The 20,203-nt window shown below is 58.8% G+C and overlaps 1 protein-coding gene across 1 annotated transcript; it reads left to right on the forward strand.

The window, feature by feature from the left end:
- Window positions 1-137: 137 nt before the first annotated feature.
- Window positions 138-9,929, forward strand: LOC141932979 (uncharacterized). The gene is made up of 18 exons (XM_074847229.1): window positions 138-176; window positions 526-718; window positions 3,142-3,234; window positions 3,677-3,794; window positions 4,008-4,339; window positions 4,383-4,427; window positions 4,479-4,578; window positions 4,629-4,820; window positions 5,247-5,307; window positions 5,844-5,894; window positions 6,034-6,109; window positions 6,794-6,947; window positions 7,174-7,292; window positions 7,656-7,758; window positions 7,880-8,275; window positions 8,944-9,021; window positions 9,601-9,788; window positions 9,898-9,929. The coding sequence occupies exons 1-18, from the start codon at window positions 138-140 to the stop codon at window positions 9,927-9,929; spliced, it is 2,370 nt and encodes a 789-aa protein (XP_074703330.1).
- The last annotated feature ends 10,274 nt before the right edge of the window (window positions 9,930-20,203 follow it).

The raw sequence follows: 20,203 nt of genomic DNA on the forward strand, positions 1-20,203 counted from the left end.
ACTATACGGATAAATAATAATTTAAACGAGGTTTTCAGCGCTTTGGGTGACAAAAATACGACTTATTTTCAAACCCCAAGGACTGCAGAGGGACCATTTGCCAAAGGTACAAAGGCAAAAAAAGGCCACTATTGGATATGCGGACATACTGCCTACAAACAATTACCAATGAACTGGTCAGGAATTTGCTATATAGGGATTATCCGACCTCTATTTTTCCTTCTTCCAGAGGCGGATGGCCCCCAATTAGGAATAAAATTATATGATAAATTAGGAAATAAGAGTATTACCCGTCGAAAGCGATCCATTGATTTCAAAATAGGTGGAACACAAACGTGGGGGGAAAATGAGTGGCCTCATGAGAGAATAATTAAACACTATGGACCTGCCTCCTGGAACCCTAATGAACCAATATCAGGGGCAAGAGAACCAATTTATAATGTAAATCGTATCATTAGACTGCAAGCAGTTTTAGAAATCATTACGAATAAAACTGCTAATGCCATAGATCTTTTAGCTCAACAGATGCGCACTGCGATCCTCCAACATCGCGTGGTCCTGGACTACCTGCTCGCTGAAGAGGGAGGGGTATGTGGAAAATCAAATGTCTCCAATTGTTGCCTAGAAATAGATGATGTAGGAGAAGTGGTCCTTCAATTGACCACAGATATCAGAAAACTGGCTCATGTCCCTGTCCAAACATGGAGTGGCTGGAATGGCGATCTATGGTCCTGGTTACCTGGAGCCCCGTGGGTAAAACAGCTTTTATTTTACCTGTTGTGTGCATTTGCTGCCCTAATGTTTATACCATGTATGATACCATCCATGTTTTATTAGATTGATTCATTCAGTCGTTCAAGGGATGCAAATCTCTGCAATACCAATGGATCCTGAATTAGCCAAAGGAGGAAAGATACACCCACTAATGATAGTTAAAATAAAGAAAACAGAACACCCAAATCCCATACAACAGACCCTAGCACGTTTTGAAACCGAAACACGAATCAATTTAATAAAACAAAAGGTGAGGGATTGTGAAGAATATGGTGGTGATTCGTGTTAAAATATGATGACTTTGTTAAGAGTTTACCATGTACATAAGTTAAAGGAGATTTGTCATAGTTTGATTGTTAAAAGGGGTTTGGAGGGTTTTTTTCCTCAGTGACAGATGCTAAGCAGGTGGAAAATTACTGGCGGGACCCCTGTCAGAAGTCCCCAGCAACACCGGATTGTGCAGGTGAAATATGGTTGGAGGAATCCCTGCCAGGAGCCCCAGCCACACCAGAAAGCCCGGGAAAGTTTGAGGGACCCTGCTGCGTGTGTGAAGATGGGACTATAAAAGAGAGTGACGTAGCACCACCCGGTGCTACCCGGAGCAGGAAGCCCCCCCTGCCCCCCGGCGTGCCAATTTTTTTTTTACTTGTTCTTATTGCAAATAAATTTATAAAAGATATTTTCGGCTCTGCCTCGGCATTTATAACAGAACTACGCAAAAAAGGGATGGTAGTACAGAGACCTCCATTAGAAATTGGTATGCACTCCATAAGACCCGGAGACAAGGTGTTAATAAAAACTTGGAAAGAATCCTCTCTTACCCCTCGTTGGGAGGGACCGTTTCTTGTTATACTCACAACAGAGACTGCTGTCCGGACTGCTGAAAAGGGATGGACTCATGCTACCAGAGTGAAAGGACCCTTAACGCCTGATCACTGGGAAGTAGCTGAAACATCAGGAGATCTGAAGCTAGTGTTGCGAAAGAAGAAGGACTAAATGAGTTTTGTAAAACCCCTAACTGTGTTTGTTACCCTTTTGTGAGTTTTAAATGCACTATTGGTGAGGAAAGTTGGTGGGCGCACTGCGTCCACGGCTATTCCCCAGAGGAATACTGTGACCAGTGCTATATAAGAGAAAGAAAATTAACCAGTCAAACCTTACGAGTGGGGGTATCAACAGGAAAAATTGTAAAGGAGTCCCATGAGTGGTGGACTATATTTATAAAAGGGATAAATCCTGAAAAAGGGTGTGTGCATACCAATGAACCTAAGCCCCATAACGTGAATATAGTACAAACTCTTTGCAAATTCCAAATACTCCAAGTGCCCCGTACGATCCCACAAGTGAAAGCCCGGAACTGGGAGGCGTTTAGGTGTCGACAACGAGACCCTAACCCCAAAGAATACGACTGCTGCCGAGAAGATGGAAAGCCCCGCTGCTCTAAGGAATAGAGTAGGCGGAGGAGGCAGAGACGTATGGAGAGGGGAAAATAAGAAAGGCCTCGAAGCAACCAGTTCAGGTGATTGTTGTGGCAAGGAGAACTGGAAAGCATGGGGAAGGAAAAGATCTGAGCATGCAAATCCTGTCGCAAGACAGAAAGGGGACACGTTTGTACAATTAGCTAGTAATTGGAAGATGAACCCACCAACTCTCCTCACTATAGTAGTCATTTGGGCTGTGGGAGGAATCGCAATTTTGATGTTAAGCCCCCATTTTATGAGGCCCCTAGTGTTATTATTAATTGGGTTAACTTTCGAACCATGTATATTTAACAAGTTTCTGATGTGTTAAGGAGATTTGAAAAACAAAATTAGTTAAAAGGGGGGAATTGTAATAAAACATATATGGTATTTGTTATTCAAATCTCAAGGGGAAAAAGAAGTTGTAGTCAGGATGTTGTGGCCGAACAGTTTTGTAATTCTCTTCTGTAAATAAGAAATAAGATATATGTATATAGTTTCTATTGTTAAAATCAGTTGTTAGAAGGGAGCTAAAATGGCCCCCATCTTCAAGCCACTCCAAAAACACCTGTGCTGAGTCATCCCCCCTTCTCTGATGGAAACCTGAGAAAAGCCCGCGAAAACCGGAGAAAAGCCCGCGAACCTTGTTTACAACTTTGCAGACCCCTCAGGGTACGCCCATCATGAATATGGATGAAGCCTACACTATAAAGGGACTCAGCTCTGTCCTGTGAGGTGTGTGTGCTGGTAGAGCAGAGACTCCCGGCACACCCAGCGCTGTTTTGCTCACTTGCCGCTTGCTATTAAGTTTTTACTGACCACTAAAACTTGAGAAGTGGTTATTTCCCACTAAATTACAAGTAATCAGTAACAGGCGGGACTCGCTCCCTGCGGGGCTCTTTTGCAGCGCCAGAGCCTTGTTCCGAGCGGCCGGGCGAGGCGGAGCAGCGCGGAGGCGGAGAGGGGCCCCGGCAGGAGCAGGAGATCGCGTGGGCCAGAGGTAACGGGGGGTGCCGCGGGCCGGGCCGGCCGCTGAGGAGACCCTTGTGTCCCTGCGGGGAGCGGCGGAGAGCGGGAGGAGCCGGGAAGGCGGCGGGAGAGCAGGGGAAGGCCGGGGCGGCGCGGTGGTGAGTGCGGGGGGTGCTGAGGCGGGCCCGGGCAATGCGGCTGTGCTGCTCCGGCCCCTCTGGGGGGGGCAGGAGGGACCCCGCGGGGGGCGGGAGGGGCTGTGCTCGCCGCTGCCGCTGCAGTTGGGAATGTCTCGGGGTTCCGGCGGTTCAGGGGCCGTTTCCCGAGCGGCGGGGCCGGGAGGGGGGCGGGGGGGCTTCGGTGTTGCTTGTGGGGTGCTCTGGAGAACCGTGCCCCTGGCTCCGGCGGGGTTGGAGCAGGACCCGGCCAGCCCCGCGCCCTTTTCTCATGAGGGAATTTGTGTCTCTCCGTAGGCTACAAAACCCCGGAGAAGTTTCGGCGGTACGTAGCCTGGGGCGCGTTCCCTTCGCTGTCCGTAGGCGCTTTGTTCTGCGGGAACGCGGGGCCGGAGGCGGGGGGCAGCGGGATCAGGTGGGGGTCCTGGCTGCGGCGGTGGTTCCTGGTCCTTGGCTGAGAGCTGCAGTTGGGTGCGTCGTCTCATCCCTGAAGCAGAGACGTTGACCTGCCTCTGCCATCCGAGGGGCTTTGCTTACCGGGGTGCTACAGCCCTTTCCTGCGGGCTTTCCCCAGTCCAGAGCAGAATAGATGTCGTTAGTTCAGTTCTCCGCCTCACCTGACGCCCAGGTGCCTGTTTGGGGGCCTCTTGCAGCCCCTGGTAATTGAAGCGGCGCTTTTGGGGTTGCCCAGGGCCTCTGAGCCACTGTGGGGCGAGAGCTCCCAGAGGAAGGGCTGCTTGTGGCCAGAGACTGAACAGGAAGCCGCTGGCTCCTCGGTAGAGAGATCTCCTTTGTGGCTAGGTGAAGCGCAATCTTTTCTCCGCCCAGTACTGGGTCAGGTCCTGGCAGTTCTCTCTAGGAAGGCCTTAGGCTGGTGGTGCTTGAGCCCAAACCTGTATGCTTGGGGGCTTTCAGAAGAGCAAGGCATACTGAAACTGGGAGCTTTTCTGCACCTGCGTGGTGAGCTCCCCTGCCTCAACACCTTTAGTTTGTCTGGTTTCAGAGTCTGTCGATGATCTGCTTAGTGACCTCCTGGGATTCGAGGACGGTAAAAGGAACCTTTTCTGCAGCTGAAAGGGCAGCATCCTTGTGCTCTTAGTCCCCTGCTGGGAGCGGGAGGTGCTGGTGCAACAGCCAGTGATCTCTGAGGGGGAGGAAGCAGCAAGCAGGGTTTCCCAGAGTCAGAGGCCATTGAATAGGCTGGACGTCAGCTTGGGGAGGCCCAGTGAAGTTTGCCTCTGATTAAAAGCCTCTGTGTCCCTTGGGGAGACAGCAAATCCCCCTTTGGGGTGCCCAGGTCAGGAATATGCCCGTGTCCATCATCCTCACGTCTCCCTGTCTTGTTTCCAGACGAAAGCCCTGTGAATTCTACAAGAACTTCCTGGCTGGCCAAGGGCCGCAGTGGGAGAGCCCGGGGCACCAGCTCGCCGGCCAGCCAGAAGTGAGTGCCTTTCAGACACAGCCTCTTGCTCTTGGAGATCTCCCTGTGCTCCCCAGGTCCTTGTGACCTGCCCCAGGTCCTCGGCTTCTCCCCCTCGCTCCCTGCCCCGACAGCGAGTGCCCGGGAAGGCGAGTTACTGGCGATGCCTTTGGGAACTGGGAGCCCAGAGCCTGCAGCTTTCCAGCGAGAGCTGGGTGCGCCCAGCCCGGTACATCTCCTGTACATCTGCCTTAGGAGAGTTGCTCGCTTAACTGCAGCAGTCCCAGCACTCCCATCTTTTATGCGGGTGCTATTTTCGCCTCCTTTTCTGTCGCACGACGTGGCTGCCGCGGTGTGCCCGCGTGGTCCCCTCCGCCTGCTGCCACCTGGCCTGGCTGTCCCCAACGCTCCCGGGTGCTGTTGCTGACCCCCGGGCTCGTGTCACAGGTCCCGTGTAGCGGAGGATTTCTTTGACAGATTCCCTGCAGAGGGCGTGGAAGCTGCAGAGGTGAGCCCGAATTTTGGGAGAGAGCCTGGGTATCCTGAGGGCTGGGACTGAGCTGGGCCAGGCTTGCCCCTGGTGTCACCCCAGGCAAGTCAGCAGTGGGATATCGGGGGGAACCGTGAGGTCTAGCTGAAGAGGTGACCCCTCTGTGGTGTGGCTGTGGGGGAGCTGGGCCAGGGGAGCGGGTGGCTGGTGGGAGAAGGGCTTGAGGGTGCCCTGGGTGGGCTGGAGCAAAGCCAGGGGGGCACGTCGTGCTGCAGCCCAGCCCTGCTGGGCGCTCTTGGGAGGAAGCGTCACAGGAAGGACCCTCACCCAAAGCACCAGCCTGGGTGTTGCTGACGCTTCTCCCAGAGGCAGTAGGATGTCAGCAAAGGAATCAAGGCACGGGGGGTTTCCAGTGAGGGGCACACCAGGAGGAGCTGGGCGTGTATTCTCCCATTCCAAACAATGAGGAAAACCGGGGGGTGGAGCATGGAAGCGAGGGGTGAGGAGTTTCCAAAGTCTCCTTGTCTCTGATCTCCGCCCTCCTTGGCGTGCAGGGCTCCAGTGCCTCCGGCGGAGAGCCTCAAGGTCTGCTGCAGAGCCTGAAGGTCAGTGCAGAAATACCCTTAGTCTGAGCCCCGTGTGGGCTGCAGCCGTGGCCTCCAGCACCAACCTCCGAAGGGAGAAGCAGCGCTGAGGCAGGAGTAGCACTCGCCCTGCTCCCGTCGCCGTGCTGTTGCTTTCCAGGGTTTGGACGACCTGGAAGCGGATCTGCTGGGAGCGTCGAGACCCAGTTCTGGGCCAGGGAAGACAACTGTGAAAGGTGCTACAGGTTACAGAACTGACGTTTCCTTTCTGGGAATGGAGCCTCAGCTCTTCCCTTGGACCTCATCCAGCCTGTTCTGCACACGGCCAGACGAGAACCGGTGTTCTGGGTCAGGATTTGGGTGGCTGAGGGCGTCGCTGGTCCACCCCAAAGCACAGTTGCACCTCTGGGTGGGGTCCAGCTGCACTGTGACCGTGTTACAGTCACTCGTCTCTCTTGCTGCTGCAGCAGGGATGCCAATGGGTCTGGTAGTCCCCTCAAATCTCCTTTCACCCTGAAAAATCCCCTCTGGACACGAGTAGCAGCTGGTGGGTTGGGGCAAGGACTAAGGTGCGTTGGTGGAAGAGGGACTTTGGGCGAAGGTGGGGAGCAATTGTCTGAATGGAAACTTGCAAAGCTGAAGAAGATGCTCGTGTCCACCAGAGCTGGAAACCCCAGTGTCAGTGACACCCAGCAATGTCCCATCAGTGGCCACGGACCAGGCAGTAGCACGTTGCCACTTTGTCACTTGCTGTGAGATTTGGTCACTGAAAAGAGCTATTTAAAAGTGGCTCTGTAAACGGTCCTGAGAGATAAGAGCAGGCAGGGCTGCTCTGATCTCTTGTTGGGAGGGAGGAAAAAAAAAAGAGACAAGCCCCAAGCCCAGCTCAAACCTCGTACCATGTGTGATCCCGCCCACAGAGCCACCTGCAGCCCAGACGCCCCTGTGCACCGCGACCCCAGTGTGGAAGCGGAAGGAGCTCACCTTTGAAGAGGACAGTGACGACCTGATGGCTGCCCTGGGACTTGGCAGTGGCCCAGGAAGAGCTGGCAGGCAGGGCAAGAAGGCAGAAGAGTAAGGGCGGTGAAGGGGCGGCGGGAGTAAAGGAGGGGGATGGCTTGTGTCTTGAGATGGTGCCACCATGGTGGGTGGGGGATGCTGAGCTTGTGCCTGTGGGTCCCCAAAAGGGGCAGGAGCAGCCTTGTGTGGCAGAGAAGAGGCAGAGCAGGCTGGCAAGGCTGTGTGAGGAGGACCAGCCCTGCCTGCGGGAGAAACCCATCTGCCGCTGTGTCCCCAACAGAGAGGAGGTCCGGCCAGCCCGCGCCAAGCTGGATGAGTTGCTGGGACGAGGCTCCATGACCAGAACCCTGGGAGAGCGCCGGGAGGTCAAACTGGCGAAGGAGTACCAAAAGCAGCTGGGTGAGCAGAGCCAGGGACGCTGGGAAGGGCTGCAGAGGTGGCAGCGTTGGCCTGGGCGAGCAAGATTGATTTCTACTGCCCTTACAGGGGAAATGCCCTTCTGCCCTCGCGGCAGCCTGGCAGCATTTGCACAGGAGCTGTAACTTGGCTGCCTTTGGCCGTGGGCTGATTCCCAACAAAAGTTTTTCACAGCCACTCTAGGAGGCCCCTTGCTCGCCGGTTTCTGGGCAAGACGTTTCCAGCGGTGTTTTCCCAGAGGCAGCACTGTCAGTGGGAATTGCAGGGGGGGAGGAGGAGGAGGGCTGGAGTCTTTGCCGTTGGCTGCTCCTCTGGGCGCTGACTCAAGGCCGCTTGTCTGAACAGAGAAGGAAGAGGGTCGGCACAAGGACGATTTTGTGTTTGGAGCATACCAGCCCACGGTGGCCTCCACAGCCAAGGGCCGGCCGGCGAGAAGGCAGCCTCTGAGGTATTGTGCTCTCTGTGTGTCTGTAGCTGCAGCCAGCGGGCACGCTGCCCCTGCAGCAGAGCGGGCAGGGTCCCCGGTGTCCCTTCGCAGACAGGGATGCGACTGCTTCTCCTCACAGCAGGTTTTCAGCTGAGAAGAACAACAAACTTAAAGCAGAGCCCCTCTCCAAAGCGCCTCTGTCAGCCAGCCAGAACCCCGCATGGGGCCGCAGAAATAGAAGTGGCTGGCTGGGCTTGAAACGTGAAGAATTTTTTGATTTGGAGCTGTCGTCTCCAGCAAAGGCCAGTCCTGCAGGGAGCTCCCCCAGCCCTGCCGCAGCTGGGCAGCCCGGCCCCGCCAGACAGCTCCTGGCTGCAGAGGAGGCAGCCGCTAAAACTGACCCGGTGGAGGAGGAGGAGGACTGGCTGAGTGCTGCCTTGGCTCGGAAAAAAGCCCAAGCGCAGGCGAAGGCCCAGGAGAGGACCGCCAAGCCCTCCGAAGTCCCAGGCGAAGGGCTGAATCCCGGCTCTCCTGTCAGGTAAAGGCGTGGTTGATGGCCGCAGCGCTCCCATCTGCTCCGCGTGTAGCTGCTCCAGCAGGAGCTCTCAGAAACCCTGGGCTCGGATCTGAGAAATGAATTTTAAGCACTGTCTTGTCTCGGGTTGGGGTAATAACGTGGGGCTGTGTCCCAGTGATCCAGCGCGCAGTCCCCTCCCACCTCTGGGCTCTCCTGCCGGTTGTAGCCAAGAGGACACACAGTGCCGTGGGTCCCGCGGAGCTGTCCTGGATCAGCACACCCCCACGAGCTCCTCCCTGTGCTCCTCGTTGCTGCCTTCATTCCCCTTCCTTCCTCCTAGTTGAGGCAAAGCACCTCCTCCAGCTGAGTCGACACGGAGCCAGGTCCAGACTTGTGCCACTGAAGGGGACTCTGAAACGAATTGCAGACAGAGAGCCCTGTGGCGTGGGCAGGGCTGTGTTGGCTGGGGCTGGTGCTGCCCAGGGGAAGGGGTGGATGCAGCAAGGAGAAACAGCGGTGAGGGAGGTTTTGAGGTGTCTTTGCTCCCCCTGCAGCCCAAAGGCTGAATCCTGCCACAGCTGAGTGGGACAGAGGCTTTCCCCTGCCAGGCAGGAACTGGTATTGGGGGAGAGGATCTTGTCTTTCCTCGCCTCCTTGGCTCTCCCACATTGGATGCTTTTTGGTTGCAGCCCGCCAGCAGCCTCCCCAGGAGCACAGCCACAGGCAGCCGCCGTGCCGGACAAGGCAGCGAGCACACGCAGCTCCAGGTAAGGCCGCCTTCGCGTTTCAGGCGTGCTCCACGGGAGGGGCGTCACAGTGGGACGGCCAAGCTTTAAACTCCCCGAAATGCCGAGCAGGAGAATGTCTGCGTGCTTCTCCCTGAGCTGCGGCGCTGCTGTGCATCACTCGTGTCTCTGTGCCCACGCAGGCCACCGCTCCCCTGGCTCAGCACCGCGGAACAAGCCTCATGTCGTGGTGTGGTGGGGACACGGTGCTGGGGCGCACTGAGCTCCGCAGCGCTGCCTGTGGGGTTTGAGAGGGCTGCCGGGGACTTGCTCTCTCTGAGCAATGGGTGGGCCTAAGTTCGTGCTGCCCCAACACTCGTGCCGCTAGCGCTGTGTGCAGGCAGACCCCCTCCTGCCCTCGGCTGAGGCTGAGCATCGCTTCAGAGGCCACTGCAAGTGGCTGAGGGGACCCAGCCTCCTCCCTAGTTGAGGGAGAGGGAGGAGGAGCCGTGCTTTGCCCCCAGACTTACTCTGCAGAGCAGAGTCCCTGCCACTGTGCGTGGGGTGGGGTAGGGGTGCGGGTCTGGACAAGCCTGTCTGAGCCTCCGTCCCCATCCCCAGCTGCCAGAGCGGGGCAGGACCCTTCTCGCTCTGCCGAGGAGACCCAGGCCCTCATCCCTCTGGGAGGGAATGGTTCCCCTTGGCCTGTCTGAATCACAGACTTGTTGACTTTCAGTCCCCGCAGCCTTGTTCCCAGGAGAGCATTCCCAGGAGAGCAGGAGACGCAGCGCCCTGCCCCGCTGGCTCAGGTAGGTCTGCTGGGCCTGTGCCCCTGAGAGGTGCAGGATCAGGGTGGTGATCGTGAGCCCTCCCCTGCCAACTCATCGTCACCCAGCTCTGCCCGTGTTCCCTGGGCAGGAGGATGGCTGTGCCCCGCTTTGCAGCCCTAGGAGCCTGTGTTCATGGAGGCAAAGGCTTTGGAGAGCCCTGAGATGCCACCAGTTGTATTTGTCAGGCCAAAGCGTGTGTGCTGTGGCTGCTTTGTAAATCGTGTGCATTGACAAGCCTGCATTGCCTGAGCAGTGTTGACAGAGTTCCCCAGGCATCTCTGTCTCCTATTAATGAGACATCAGAGGCTGCAGCTGACGAAGGGCTTTCTCTTCAGCTGGTTTTCCCCAGTCTGGTGGTGAAGATGCTCTGAGCTTGTTTCTAGACAAGTGAAGGGGAATCGTAGCCTGTGACAGGGAGGGCAGCTCTTGCTTGGACTTCGAAGCCTCCATTTCTGATGGAGCTGGACCTCCCGGCCCGGCCCTGGTGGCAGGACACACGCTGTCTCCCAGAGGCCTCGCAAGGTCTTCTCCTCGAGTCTGTCCCCAGAGAAGGAAGAGCCCAGCGTGCTTGTGTCTGGGGTAGGGGCTGCCGAGTGTCACCTGGGCAGCAGTGGGGTTGGGCTGGAGATGTGTAGAGGAGGGACTGCAGGAGGCTGGGGCTGGGTGGCCGTTCCCGGGCTGGGAGGAGGTGCTCTCCTCAGGGCTTTACCTCCCCGAGAGCGTCCCTGTGTGTACGCAAGTTAGCACAGCCGGGGCACAGCTGCGGGCGAGGCACGTGCCTGCCTTTGGGGGCTGAGGGTCCCACCAGAAAGCCCCCGATGCTGAAGGGCCTGGGTCTTTTCTCTCTGTCCCTGTAGGCTGAGTCCCCAGCCCTGGGCTTGCTGCTATGAGAGGAGGCTGGGGGCTCCCGCTGCCCAGCCCCATGAGGATGCAACGGACTGTCAGGCAAGGCAGCAGCCATGGCCCCACTCAGCCTGTCGCAGCTGCTGGACATCGCCATCGGGACGCCCCAGGTCGGGGCAGTCAACTTCCCGGCGCTGCACAGCCTGCTGCAGGCCATGCTGAGGCACCTGGGCCTGCAGGACCTGCCTGCCCTGGGCCAAGGGCACAGCCCGACCCCCCTCCTGGGGCGGGACCAGCCCCCCGAGGCACCCCCGAGAGAAGAAGGGGGACAGGGCGGAGGCCCAGGCACAGAGTCGCTCACCCCTGCGAAGGACCCGCTGCAGGGGACTGTGAGCACTCCCCAGGACGCCTCCGTGGCTGCTGACGCGGGGCAGATGAAGGCAAAGACTGAAGAGAATGAGAGCAGCATCTCCAAGGTAGAGGCTCTTCCTCGTTCCCTGGGTGCCCCCCCGTGAGACACCCCCTCCTCTGGGGTCTGCACCACCATTGTGGTGCCCTTAGGTCTGGTTTAAGCCTGAGCTCGAGGTGGTATGTGGGGCTTCACTGTGGGAAAGGGATGGGGTTTTGGGGAGAAAGAGCTGGGGCTGAAATGCTGCTCCACTTGCTCTGGGTTCTCCCCAAGTTGCCATCAGCAAGTCGTGGGTCCAGTACAGCACCCGGTGCCCTTGGCTCCACCAGCCAAAGGCTCAGCACCTGTGGAGATCCAGCCCTACCACTCTCCATCCCTCCCTTCCCCACTCCTGAGCCACAGCCAGGTACGGCACCCGCTCCTCAGGCAGCTGAGAGGCTCCATCAGCACCTCATGGGCCTCATCTCCCAGCCCAAATCCCCTTGGCTTGCCCAAGGGCTAGACCCAGCACTGGTGGGGACCGGAGAGGGGCCTCATCCTGCACAACGCTGAGCTGTTTGGGGCTGTGAGCATCCCCAGTGGGAAGAAATAAGCTCAGGTTCAAGGAAACGGTCACCTTGGGTGCTGCAGGGCCGGATCCTGCTGGGGCTGGGACATGTAGGGAGAAGGCAGCAGGGAGGGTTTCCCCGGGTGGCTGAGCTCACCCTCCTCGGAGCAGGCCCCTGCTTGATCACTCCCCGCTTCGTTAGCCGCGGTTGCCGCTGCCCTCGCGGGCCAGGCTGTGGTTGAGAGGGTGGCAGCAGCTCTTTGCCCTTTGGATCGGCTTCAGTAGTCTTGCACAGAGCCTGGTGTGGGGAGGCAGGGCTGGATCTGTCCCCGCTTACTTGGGCTGTGCAGTGGGCCCCCCCCGGGGCAGGGTTGGGGGGGGTCTCTGGGGAGCTGCTGCCCCTTCTTGGCTGCTGAAGGTGTGATGAATGGTAAGTGCTGCCCGCAGTGCAGTGCCCCCGGGACTCACCCCCGCCACTCCCCTCTCTCAGGCCGTGGCGCTCTCCCAGGATCTCCTCGAGGAGATCGGCGGGATGAAGGCGGCGCAGTCCCACATGGAGGAGGACATTCGGATGATCCAGGAGACGCTTGGCATGGTGAGCTGCTGTCGGTGTCCCCAGGAGGCAGCTGGGCCCTCACCCCCCCTCCCTGCCTCTGTGTCACCCTGCTACCCCTGCCCCACGGCCCTGGGTGTCACCCGGCGTGAAGGGTGCCAGGAGGGAAGAGCAGGAAGGGTGTCCCAAGGCTGAAGAGGTAACTGCATGCACCAACCAAAGTGACGCGAAGACATTTTTTAACTAAACAGCTGTAAAGAAAGAAACATGGGTGCTAAGAAGAAGAGGAGATAAAGATCTACCCATGCAACACAGCCACAACCCTGCCTGGCATCCCTCTGTCCTGTGCCCAAGTTAATTTTTGGATGCTCCTTTTCAATCCTGCTCCTGTGTCTGGGCTGCCATCCCTCTCCTTGTCCCGCTCCAGGGGAATCTCCAGGACGCTGCCGGCCAGCTGCCAGCCCTCCGTGACCAGACGGCGTTGGACAGTGACATAGTACGGCCGCGCACACGCCCGGATCCTGCTCCAGGAAGGAGGCGGCTGCGTGGCCGGGGCACCGGTGCACCCAGTCCCTCGGTGTCAGGGCACGGTGCCAGCAGGGCTGGGCAGCGATGCTGGAGGGGGTCAGTGCTCCTGTGGGTGCCATCTCACCCGGCTACGTGGCCAGGGTGGACCCCCTAATCCCTTTTCTCCCCAGAAAAATCTGAAGGAAAGGCTGAGCCTCTACCCAGCCCCGGAGGAGGTGAGCAACATGGTGCGCTGGGAGGTGCTGGAGGATTGCCTGGTGGGCAGTCTCTGCCTTTGGGGTACTTGAGTTTGGCTCCGTGAGCTGGGGGGTTTGAGGACAGGGCGGGTGGCCCTTGCTGCTGCACTTCCGCCCATAAACCTGCTCCCCTTTGCCTCCTCTTCGCAGGATGGCAGTGAGGGCCAGGCTGCCCCCGCCGAGCCCCCCACTGCAGACATGGACGCCCCGCATGGGGCAAGCTCAGCGCTGGGACTGAGGGACCAGGGACACAGCCTGCACCCGGGACCAGCAAGGGGACTCCACAGGGGCAGCCTGGCTCCCCGGGGATGCAGAGAGCACCAGTGGCCCCTGAGAAGGGGGCAGGTGCTTCGTCAGATAAGACAAAGTCTTCTGATGCCCATGCCCCCACCCTGGGGACACAGCCAGGATCCCCTGGCATCAAGACCCCTATGCTGGGGAAAGAGTCAGGGGCCCCTGACACCCAGACGTTCACCCCAGGGGCACAGCCAGGGTACTCTTGACACCCAGAGCCTTACCCCAGGGGTGCAGCCAAGTACCTCCAGCACCCAAACCACCACCCCAGGGGTGCAGCCAACACCTCCAGGGACCCAGGGAGGAGGAGCAGGGGTTCACCCAAGCCCCTCCCCCATGCACTCCAGCCTTTCCGGCACTGAGAAAGTGCCTGCTTTCTCAGGGAAGGCGAGCTGGCAGCAGTCCCTGGGGGGGGGCTGCGGGGATGCCAGGGGTGGTTTGGGTGGGGAGGAGGCAGCTGAAGGGCCCCTGGGCTGGGACAACAGAGGGGGCTGTGCCCTGACTCATCCACCACTGCCAGGTGCATTGTTTGGAGTCGATAGAAAGGGGGGTGGGTGGCAGAGCAAGTGGCTTGGGAGGTCAGGGCCTGGGGCTGAGCAGTGTCCTGGGCCTGGGGGGAAAGGAGGTGGTGGCCAGCGAGCCCCCACCCATGGCCCTCCTGCAGTGGGGGACACTGAAAAGTCATCACCACCCCCCCCACCCCCCCCACCCCCCTCCCCACCTCAGAGCAGGGTTTGCCTAAAAGCCTGGCAGCCCTGCTATCAAAGGGCTGCCTGCAGGGCTGAGGCCTGGGGGCCTCATCACATGGGTGGGTGATGGGGCTGGGGAGGGGGACACAAGCTGCCAGGGGGTGGGTTGCAAACCGCAGTATTTTGTGAGGGTGCAGGATGGGGTTTGGGCTGCACCCCAGGACAATGGGGGTCCTCGTTGTGCTCACGTGGCCCCCCCATGGCTCCGGGGTCTCCCCTTCCCTCTGCTGCCCCCTTGGGGGATGGCAGCAGCAGCTTCTGCAGGCAGAGCGCAGGCAGCACGTGGGACTCGGTGCAGCCTCCTGGGGGGGGCCTGTCCCCACTGGTAATGCTGTGGCTTGTGGGGGGCTCACGCCCATTCTCAGTGCCCCTGCAGGGATGTGCTCCCAGCAAAGAGAGAAGGCAGGGGCAGCTGGTGTTAAAAAAGTGATTTTTTTTTTTTAATTATTTTTAAATTAATAAAAAACCTTCACCCTGTTTTTTGTTGGGTTTTTTTTGTTTTCTTTTTAGCAAGATTGATTTGAAAACTAAAAAACCTCCCCCCAGCTCCCCCCTCTCTGGGGAAGGGCCATGATTGGCAGTTGCAGGGACAGGAGGGGCATCGCCTTGATAAATCCCCCTATGCCCTGGGGGTGCCGAGGGAGGGAGGATGGGGTTGGGGGGGGGTCTGTGCAAGAAGCCAGGCTGAATTTCCGAAGCCAGAGAAGAGGCGTGTTTGCTCTGGGCACTGCAAAAAGCGTCCAGGAAATCCAGAGCCAGGGATGAGGGGGCCAGTGGCTCTGTGTCTGTGGCCACGATCTGGGGTGCCAACAGCTGCCTCCATTTATTTTTTGTTATTTCCCCCCGGCCCTTCCTTCTCCTGCCCTGCTGCAGGGATGCTGGGGGGGGAGCCACAGGGAAACCCCCCCACCGAGCCACCCCCGTGCTGCTTCCCCTTCTCTCTGGATTTATATACATTAGATATATATTATATACTTAAAAAAAAAAATGGGGGGAGAAAAGACCAGCTAGTGACTCTTGCAGAGGCTCTCATGGGCCGGTGGCCTCCCTGGCAGCATGTCCCGTCTTCCCCCCCCTTAAAAATAATAATAAAACCACAGGGGTGGCGGGGGGATGGTGCGTTGGGGACACAGCATCTGCCCGACCTGACCAACCCAGACCTAGGTTGCCATCCCGTCAGCATCAAACCTCAGCGTTTTCTCTCCAGCCCCAAGACCCTCCCCTTGCTGTTGCTGCACCACTGTGCTGATGGGGCCTGTGCTATTTTAGGGAGTCTTACAGCTTTTCCTGCCGGTCCCGAGTGCTGTCTAGACAGCTTGAGCAGCCCCTGGGCGTAGCTTTAGCACTCCTGAGCCCCCCGCTCTGCCGCTGACTTGGAGGTAAAACTTAGGGGAACTCCAGGGAGGGTTTAGCTTCTTGCCTCAGTGCATCTTGTTCCCATCTCTTAATCTCTCTGCTCCCACTTTGAATTCAGTCCTCCCAGTTTGGAAGACAAGAATACAGACTAGATGCTTTGGTTTTAATGCCTGAAAACAGGTATCTGGTGTCATTTAAAAGAGCGAGTTCTGCTTCCTGCTTGCCCACCCTCATCCTTTCTTGGAAATGGTCTTTGAGTGCCTCACCCAAGGGGGTGCTCTGACCGTGTGACGGTCCGACCTGGAGGTTTCTAAGGGAAAAGAAATTCTTGGAGGAGGACATTCGGATGATCCAGGAGACGCTTGGCATGGTGAGCTGCTGCCGGTGTCCCCAGGAGGCAGCTGGGCCCTCACCCCCCTCCCTGCCTCTGTGTCACCCTGCTACCCCTGCCCCACGGCCCTGGGTGTCACCCGGCGTGAAGGGTGCCAGGAGGGAAGAGCAGGAAGGGTGTCCCAAGGCTGAAGAGGTAACTGCATGCACCAACCAAAGTGACGCGAAGACATTTTTTAACTAAACAGCTGTAAAGAAAGAAACATGGGTGCTAAGAAGGAGAGGAGATAAAGATCTACCCATGCAACACAGCCACAACCCTGCCTGGCATCCCTCTGTCCTGTGCCCAAGTTAATTTTTGGATGCTCCTTTTCAATCCTGCTCCTGTGTCTGGGCTGCCATCCCTCTCCTTGTCCCGCTCCAGGGGAATCTCCAGGACGCTGCCGGCCAGCTGCCGGCCCTCCGTGACCAGACAGCGTTGGACAGTGACATGGTACGGCCGCGCGCATGCCCGGATCCTGCTCCGGGAAGGAGGCGGCTGCGTGCCCGGGGCACCGGTGCACCCAGTCCCTCGGTGTCAGGGCACGGTGCCAGCAGGGCTGGGCAGCGATGCTGGAGGGAGTCAGTGCTCCTGTGGGTGCCATCTCACCCGGCTACGTGGCCAGGGTGGACCCCCTAATCCCTTTTTTCCCCAGAAAAATCTGAAGGAAAGGCTGAGCCTCTACCCAGCCCCGGAGGAGGCGAGCAACATGGTGCGCAGGGAGGTGCTGGAGGATTGCCTGGTGGGCAGTCTCTGCCTTTGGGGTACTTGAGTTTGGCTCCGTGAGCTGGGGGGTTTGAGGACAGGGCGGGCGGCCCTTGCCGCTGCACTTCCGCCCATAAACCTGCTCCCCTTTGCCTCCTCTTCGCAGGATGGCAGTGAGGGCCAGGCTGCCCCCGCCGAGCCCCCCACTGCAGACATGGACGCCCCGCATGGGGCAAGCTCAGCGCTGGGACTGAAGGGACCAGGGACACAGCCTGCACCCAGGACCAGCAAAGGGACCAGCAAGGGGACTCCACAGGGGCAGCCTGGCTCCCCGGGGACGCAGAGAGCACCAGTGGCCCCTGAGAAGGGGGCAGGTGCTTCGTCAGATAAGACAAAGACTTCTGATGCCCGTGCCACCACCCTGGGGACACAGCCAGGATCCCCTGGCATCAAGACCCCTACGCTGGGGAAAGAGTCAGGGGCCCCTGACACCCAAACCTCCACCCCAGGGGCACAGCCAGGGTCCTCTGACACCCAGAGCACTACCCCAGGGGTGCAGCCAGGGTTCCCCAGCACCCAAACCACCACCCCAGGGGTGCAGCCAGGGACCCCCAGCACCCAAACCACCACCCCAGGGGTGCAGCCAGGGACCCCCAGCACCCAAACCACCACCCCAGGGGTGCAGCCAGGGTCCTCTGACACCCAGAGCACTACCCCAGGGGTGCAGCCAACACCTCCAGGGACCCAAGGAGGAGGAGCAGGGGTTAGAGATCCCCCTTGACACTGGTCCCAGGGCCACATCCCCTTTGCAAGAGCCGTCCGTGCCCTGGTGATCCTCAGGCTCCTGCAGTGTCTCCGATCGCTACGCAGAGACGGTGGAGGCTCTCCGCCAGATCGGGCAGCTCAGCCACCCCTGTGCCAGCCTGAAGGAGCAGGTGGCCCAGCTGGAAGCCAGCAAGTCAGACCACGCCGAGCTTGAGAAGCTGCGCCTGCTCTTCTCGGAGGGAGGTAGGAGCCCCTGGGGGGGCTGGCAGGGGGGTGTTTGGCATGGGGACACCCTGGGCTGGGGGCTCATTGTGCTCAGAGCCTGGCCTCAAAGGCGAGACCCCCTCACTGACAGCATGTCCCCTCGGACCACATCTAGACAAGGAGAGCATCGCCAGCGTTCTGGCCGACCTCCAGGGCCGGGTGTCCTCGCTGCAGGGCCTGACCAGTGACCTGCAGGGCGAGAATGGGAAGGTGAGCTGGCAGCAGTCCCTGGGGGGGCTGCGGGGATGCCAGGGCGGAGTTGGGCAGGGAGGAGGCGGAGGACATGGAGTTGTTGGAGGCAGAGACATAACTCGGGGTGGTGAGAATCAGGCTGTTCCGGGAGCAGCCCAAGGCTGGGTGGGTGAGGGTGCTGCTGGAGTAGCTGGTGGTGTTGCTCTGCACCCCAGACTGGCACACACGAGAAGCTCAGCAGGGGCAGGTCTTTGCCATCTCTTGGGAAGACACGAGAGAGTGTCCAGGACAGCAGGTCATACGTTGGTTTCCCCTGTGCCCATCCTAGGAGCGGGCAGAGGTGAAGATACGGGTCTGCGCACTGAGAGCCCAGGAGGAGCAGCTGGCGAGAGAGAAAGAGCTGCTGGATGAGGCCTGGCAGGAGCTGAAGGCAGACAGGGAGGAGGTGAATGGGGCTGCGCTGCGCGTCCGGCAGCAGGAGGAGGAGCTGAAAAGCGTGACCAAGGTAAGCGGAGCATCTGCGCTTCCGTTCCCAGCTGCACACGGGCTGGCAGCAAAGCTGGGCTTTCACAGCCCTGCCAAAGCAGGGACAGAAAGCCTGTCCTGGAAGGGGAAGGAGGGGATGCCCAAAGGAGTCGTGCCCCAGGGCAGCGCGGGTCCCTGTCCCCAGCCTCCCCAGCTGCTCTGCCTTGCAGCTCTCCTCCCAGAAGTATGAGGAAGGGCAGCGAGCCCTGCAGGAGGCACACAGGGTCGAGTCGCAGGACCAGTCGAGGCTGCAGTCCCTGCAGTGGCAGTTGGAGCAGGTCAAGCAGCAGCAGGAGCGTCCGCACCAGGCAAATACCCCCTTGCCTTCCCTTGTGGGCCTGGGGCCGCCGTGCCAAGGGCCTGAACCTTTGCCAACAGCTTCTCTCTCTCCCTTTCTCCCCTGGATGGGGCAGGACCAGTCTAGCATGGCTCAGCAGAGGAGCCAGCTCCAACAGCTGCGCCAGGAGCTGTCCAAGAGCCCCATGATGCTGCGGACCACAGGCTGGGACTCCAGTGCCCCTGAGAGTGGCTTCTCCAGCATGCTGTGTAAGGCTTTGTGCTTGCTGCTGGTGGGAAGGGACGTGCTGGGGGGCAGCTGCACTTGTATTCCACTTCTCAGGAGGCTTGGTCCGTTCCTGGGGGCTGTTTTAGTTCCCCTGTATATAAACCTCAGATGGGTGTTGGCCGCCTTGTCCTCTGAAGGAGCTCAGCGAAGCTCTGAGCCAGGGCAGTGCCAGGAGAGGGCAGAGAGGCCAGGAAGGGAGAGGCCGGTGGGTTGAAGCCCATTTGCACTGGGAGCGTGGGGAGGATCCTGCTGCAGGGACACGCAGGCAGCACCCAAAGGGATGCTGTGTCGTCTCCATCTGCGGTTTCTCTGACGGCGGCAGCACCACACAACTGGGCTTCTGTTCCAGGCTTTCCACCTCCCATCGGCAGCCCGGGAGGTATCCAAGAACTCCTGGCCAGGGCCAGCTCCGCCGAGCTCAGTGCCACCCTGGCGATGATGAAGTTCCGAGCCCTGCAGGTGAGTTGGTGGGAGACGGGGGTGGGAAGGGGCTTCAAACCCGCTGGGTGGGAGCAGGGCTGGGTGAAGCCTGATCTGAGCCTGGTAGGAGACAGCCCAGGCTGTGGCTCAGATCATTACTGAGCTGTGGGGCTGGGTGGGCTTGGAGAAGCCCCGGGCACCTAGACGAGTGATGGCAGAAGCAAGGACGGGTGGATCCTCCTCACAGCTGGTCTCAGGCTGATGGAGAACGTCCTCCATGGGGTTGCCCTTGTCCTCGCCCTGTCCGTGGATGGGAGAAGCCAGCTCTGTTGGCCTCTGGCATCATGATGTCCCCGTCTGTCACGGTCCACTCGGTGGACTCGTGATGGTTCGTTTGCTACGATCTCGAAAGTGCAAAATTAAGGCGACCAACACCAAAGGGGATAGCAGTAATCAAACAGTGAAACTTTATTGGGTTGCCTGTGAAGAGGCACGCGATAGTTAGAGATGGGTGAAAGAAAGGAGAAAAGTAAAGTTAAGTTTTAGAGAGAAGAGGGAGAGAGGTTATAGCTACCACCGCTGATCTCACGACGTCCTAACGGTCCCGGGTCCAGCTGATGCTGCGTCGTCGATCGTCGTGGTCCTTGGTGGGGAAGCTTCCAATTTTCGTTGTCCAGAAGTAATCTTTTATGCTTAGTAACACACCTTGCTCCACCTCTGCCTCGGGGGTCTCCGCCCTTCTCAGAATTCAATTATCATATCTCCACCCCTCTCGAGCAAGGCCATCGCGCGTGCGCGGGGGGGAGTATCCGAGGTGTGGTCAGTCTCGGAGGTGGGTAACCTTCAACCAGGAGGTGTGTTTTGGTATTATAATGAAGCAAAGTTCATCTGAGGTTCATGATTTCTTCATCGGTGTTATGGCAACAGTCACGATCCATCTTTTTGACAATGGCTATGCAATTATCACTAACTGCTCTGGCTAGGCCCAGGTACCGAACAATAGCACAACACTCTTTGTACTGCACGGCTCAGGCACCAAAGAACAGCACTGCACTGCCTGCACCACACGGGTC

The sequence above is a fragment of the Strix aluco genome, chromosome 21, assembly GCF_031877795.1.
Source record: "Strix aluco isolate bStrAlu1 chromosome 21, bStrAlu1.hap1, whole genome shotgun sequence".
Classification (NCBI taxonomy): domain Eukaryota; kingdom Metazoa; phylum Chordata; class Aves; order Strigiformes; family Strigidae; genus Strix; species Strix aluco.

Excerpts from the sequence above, each read along its gene's own strand:
- LOC141932979 (XM_074847229.1), top strand. The coding sequence starts at position 138 with ATGCGGACATACTGCCTACAAACAATTACCAATGAACTG. Across the intron at positions 3,235-3,676 it reads GGAGATCGCGTGGGCCAGAG|GCTACAAAACCCCGGAGAAG; the intron begins GTAACGGGGGGT and ends GTCTCTCCGTAG. Across the intron at positions 4,579-4,628 it reads AGTCAGAGGCCATTGAATAG|CCTCTGTGTCCCTTGGGGAG; the intron begins GCTGGACGTCAG and ends TCTGATTAAAAG.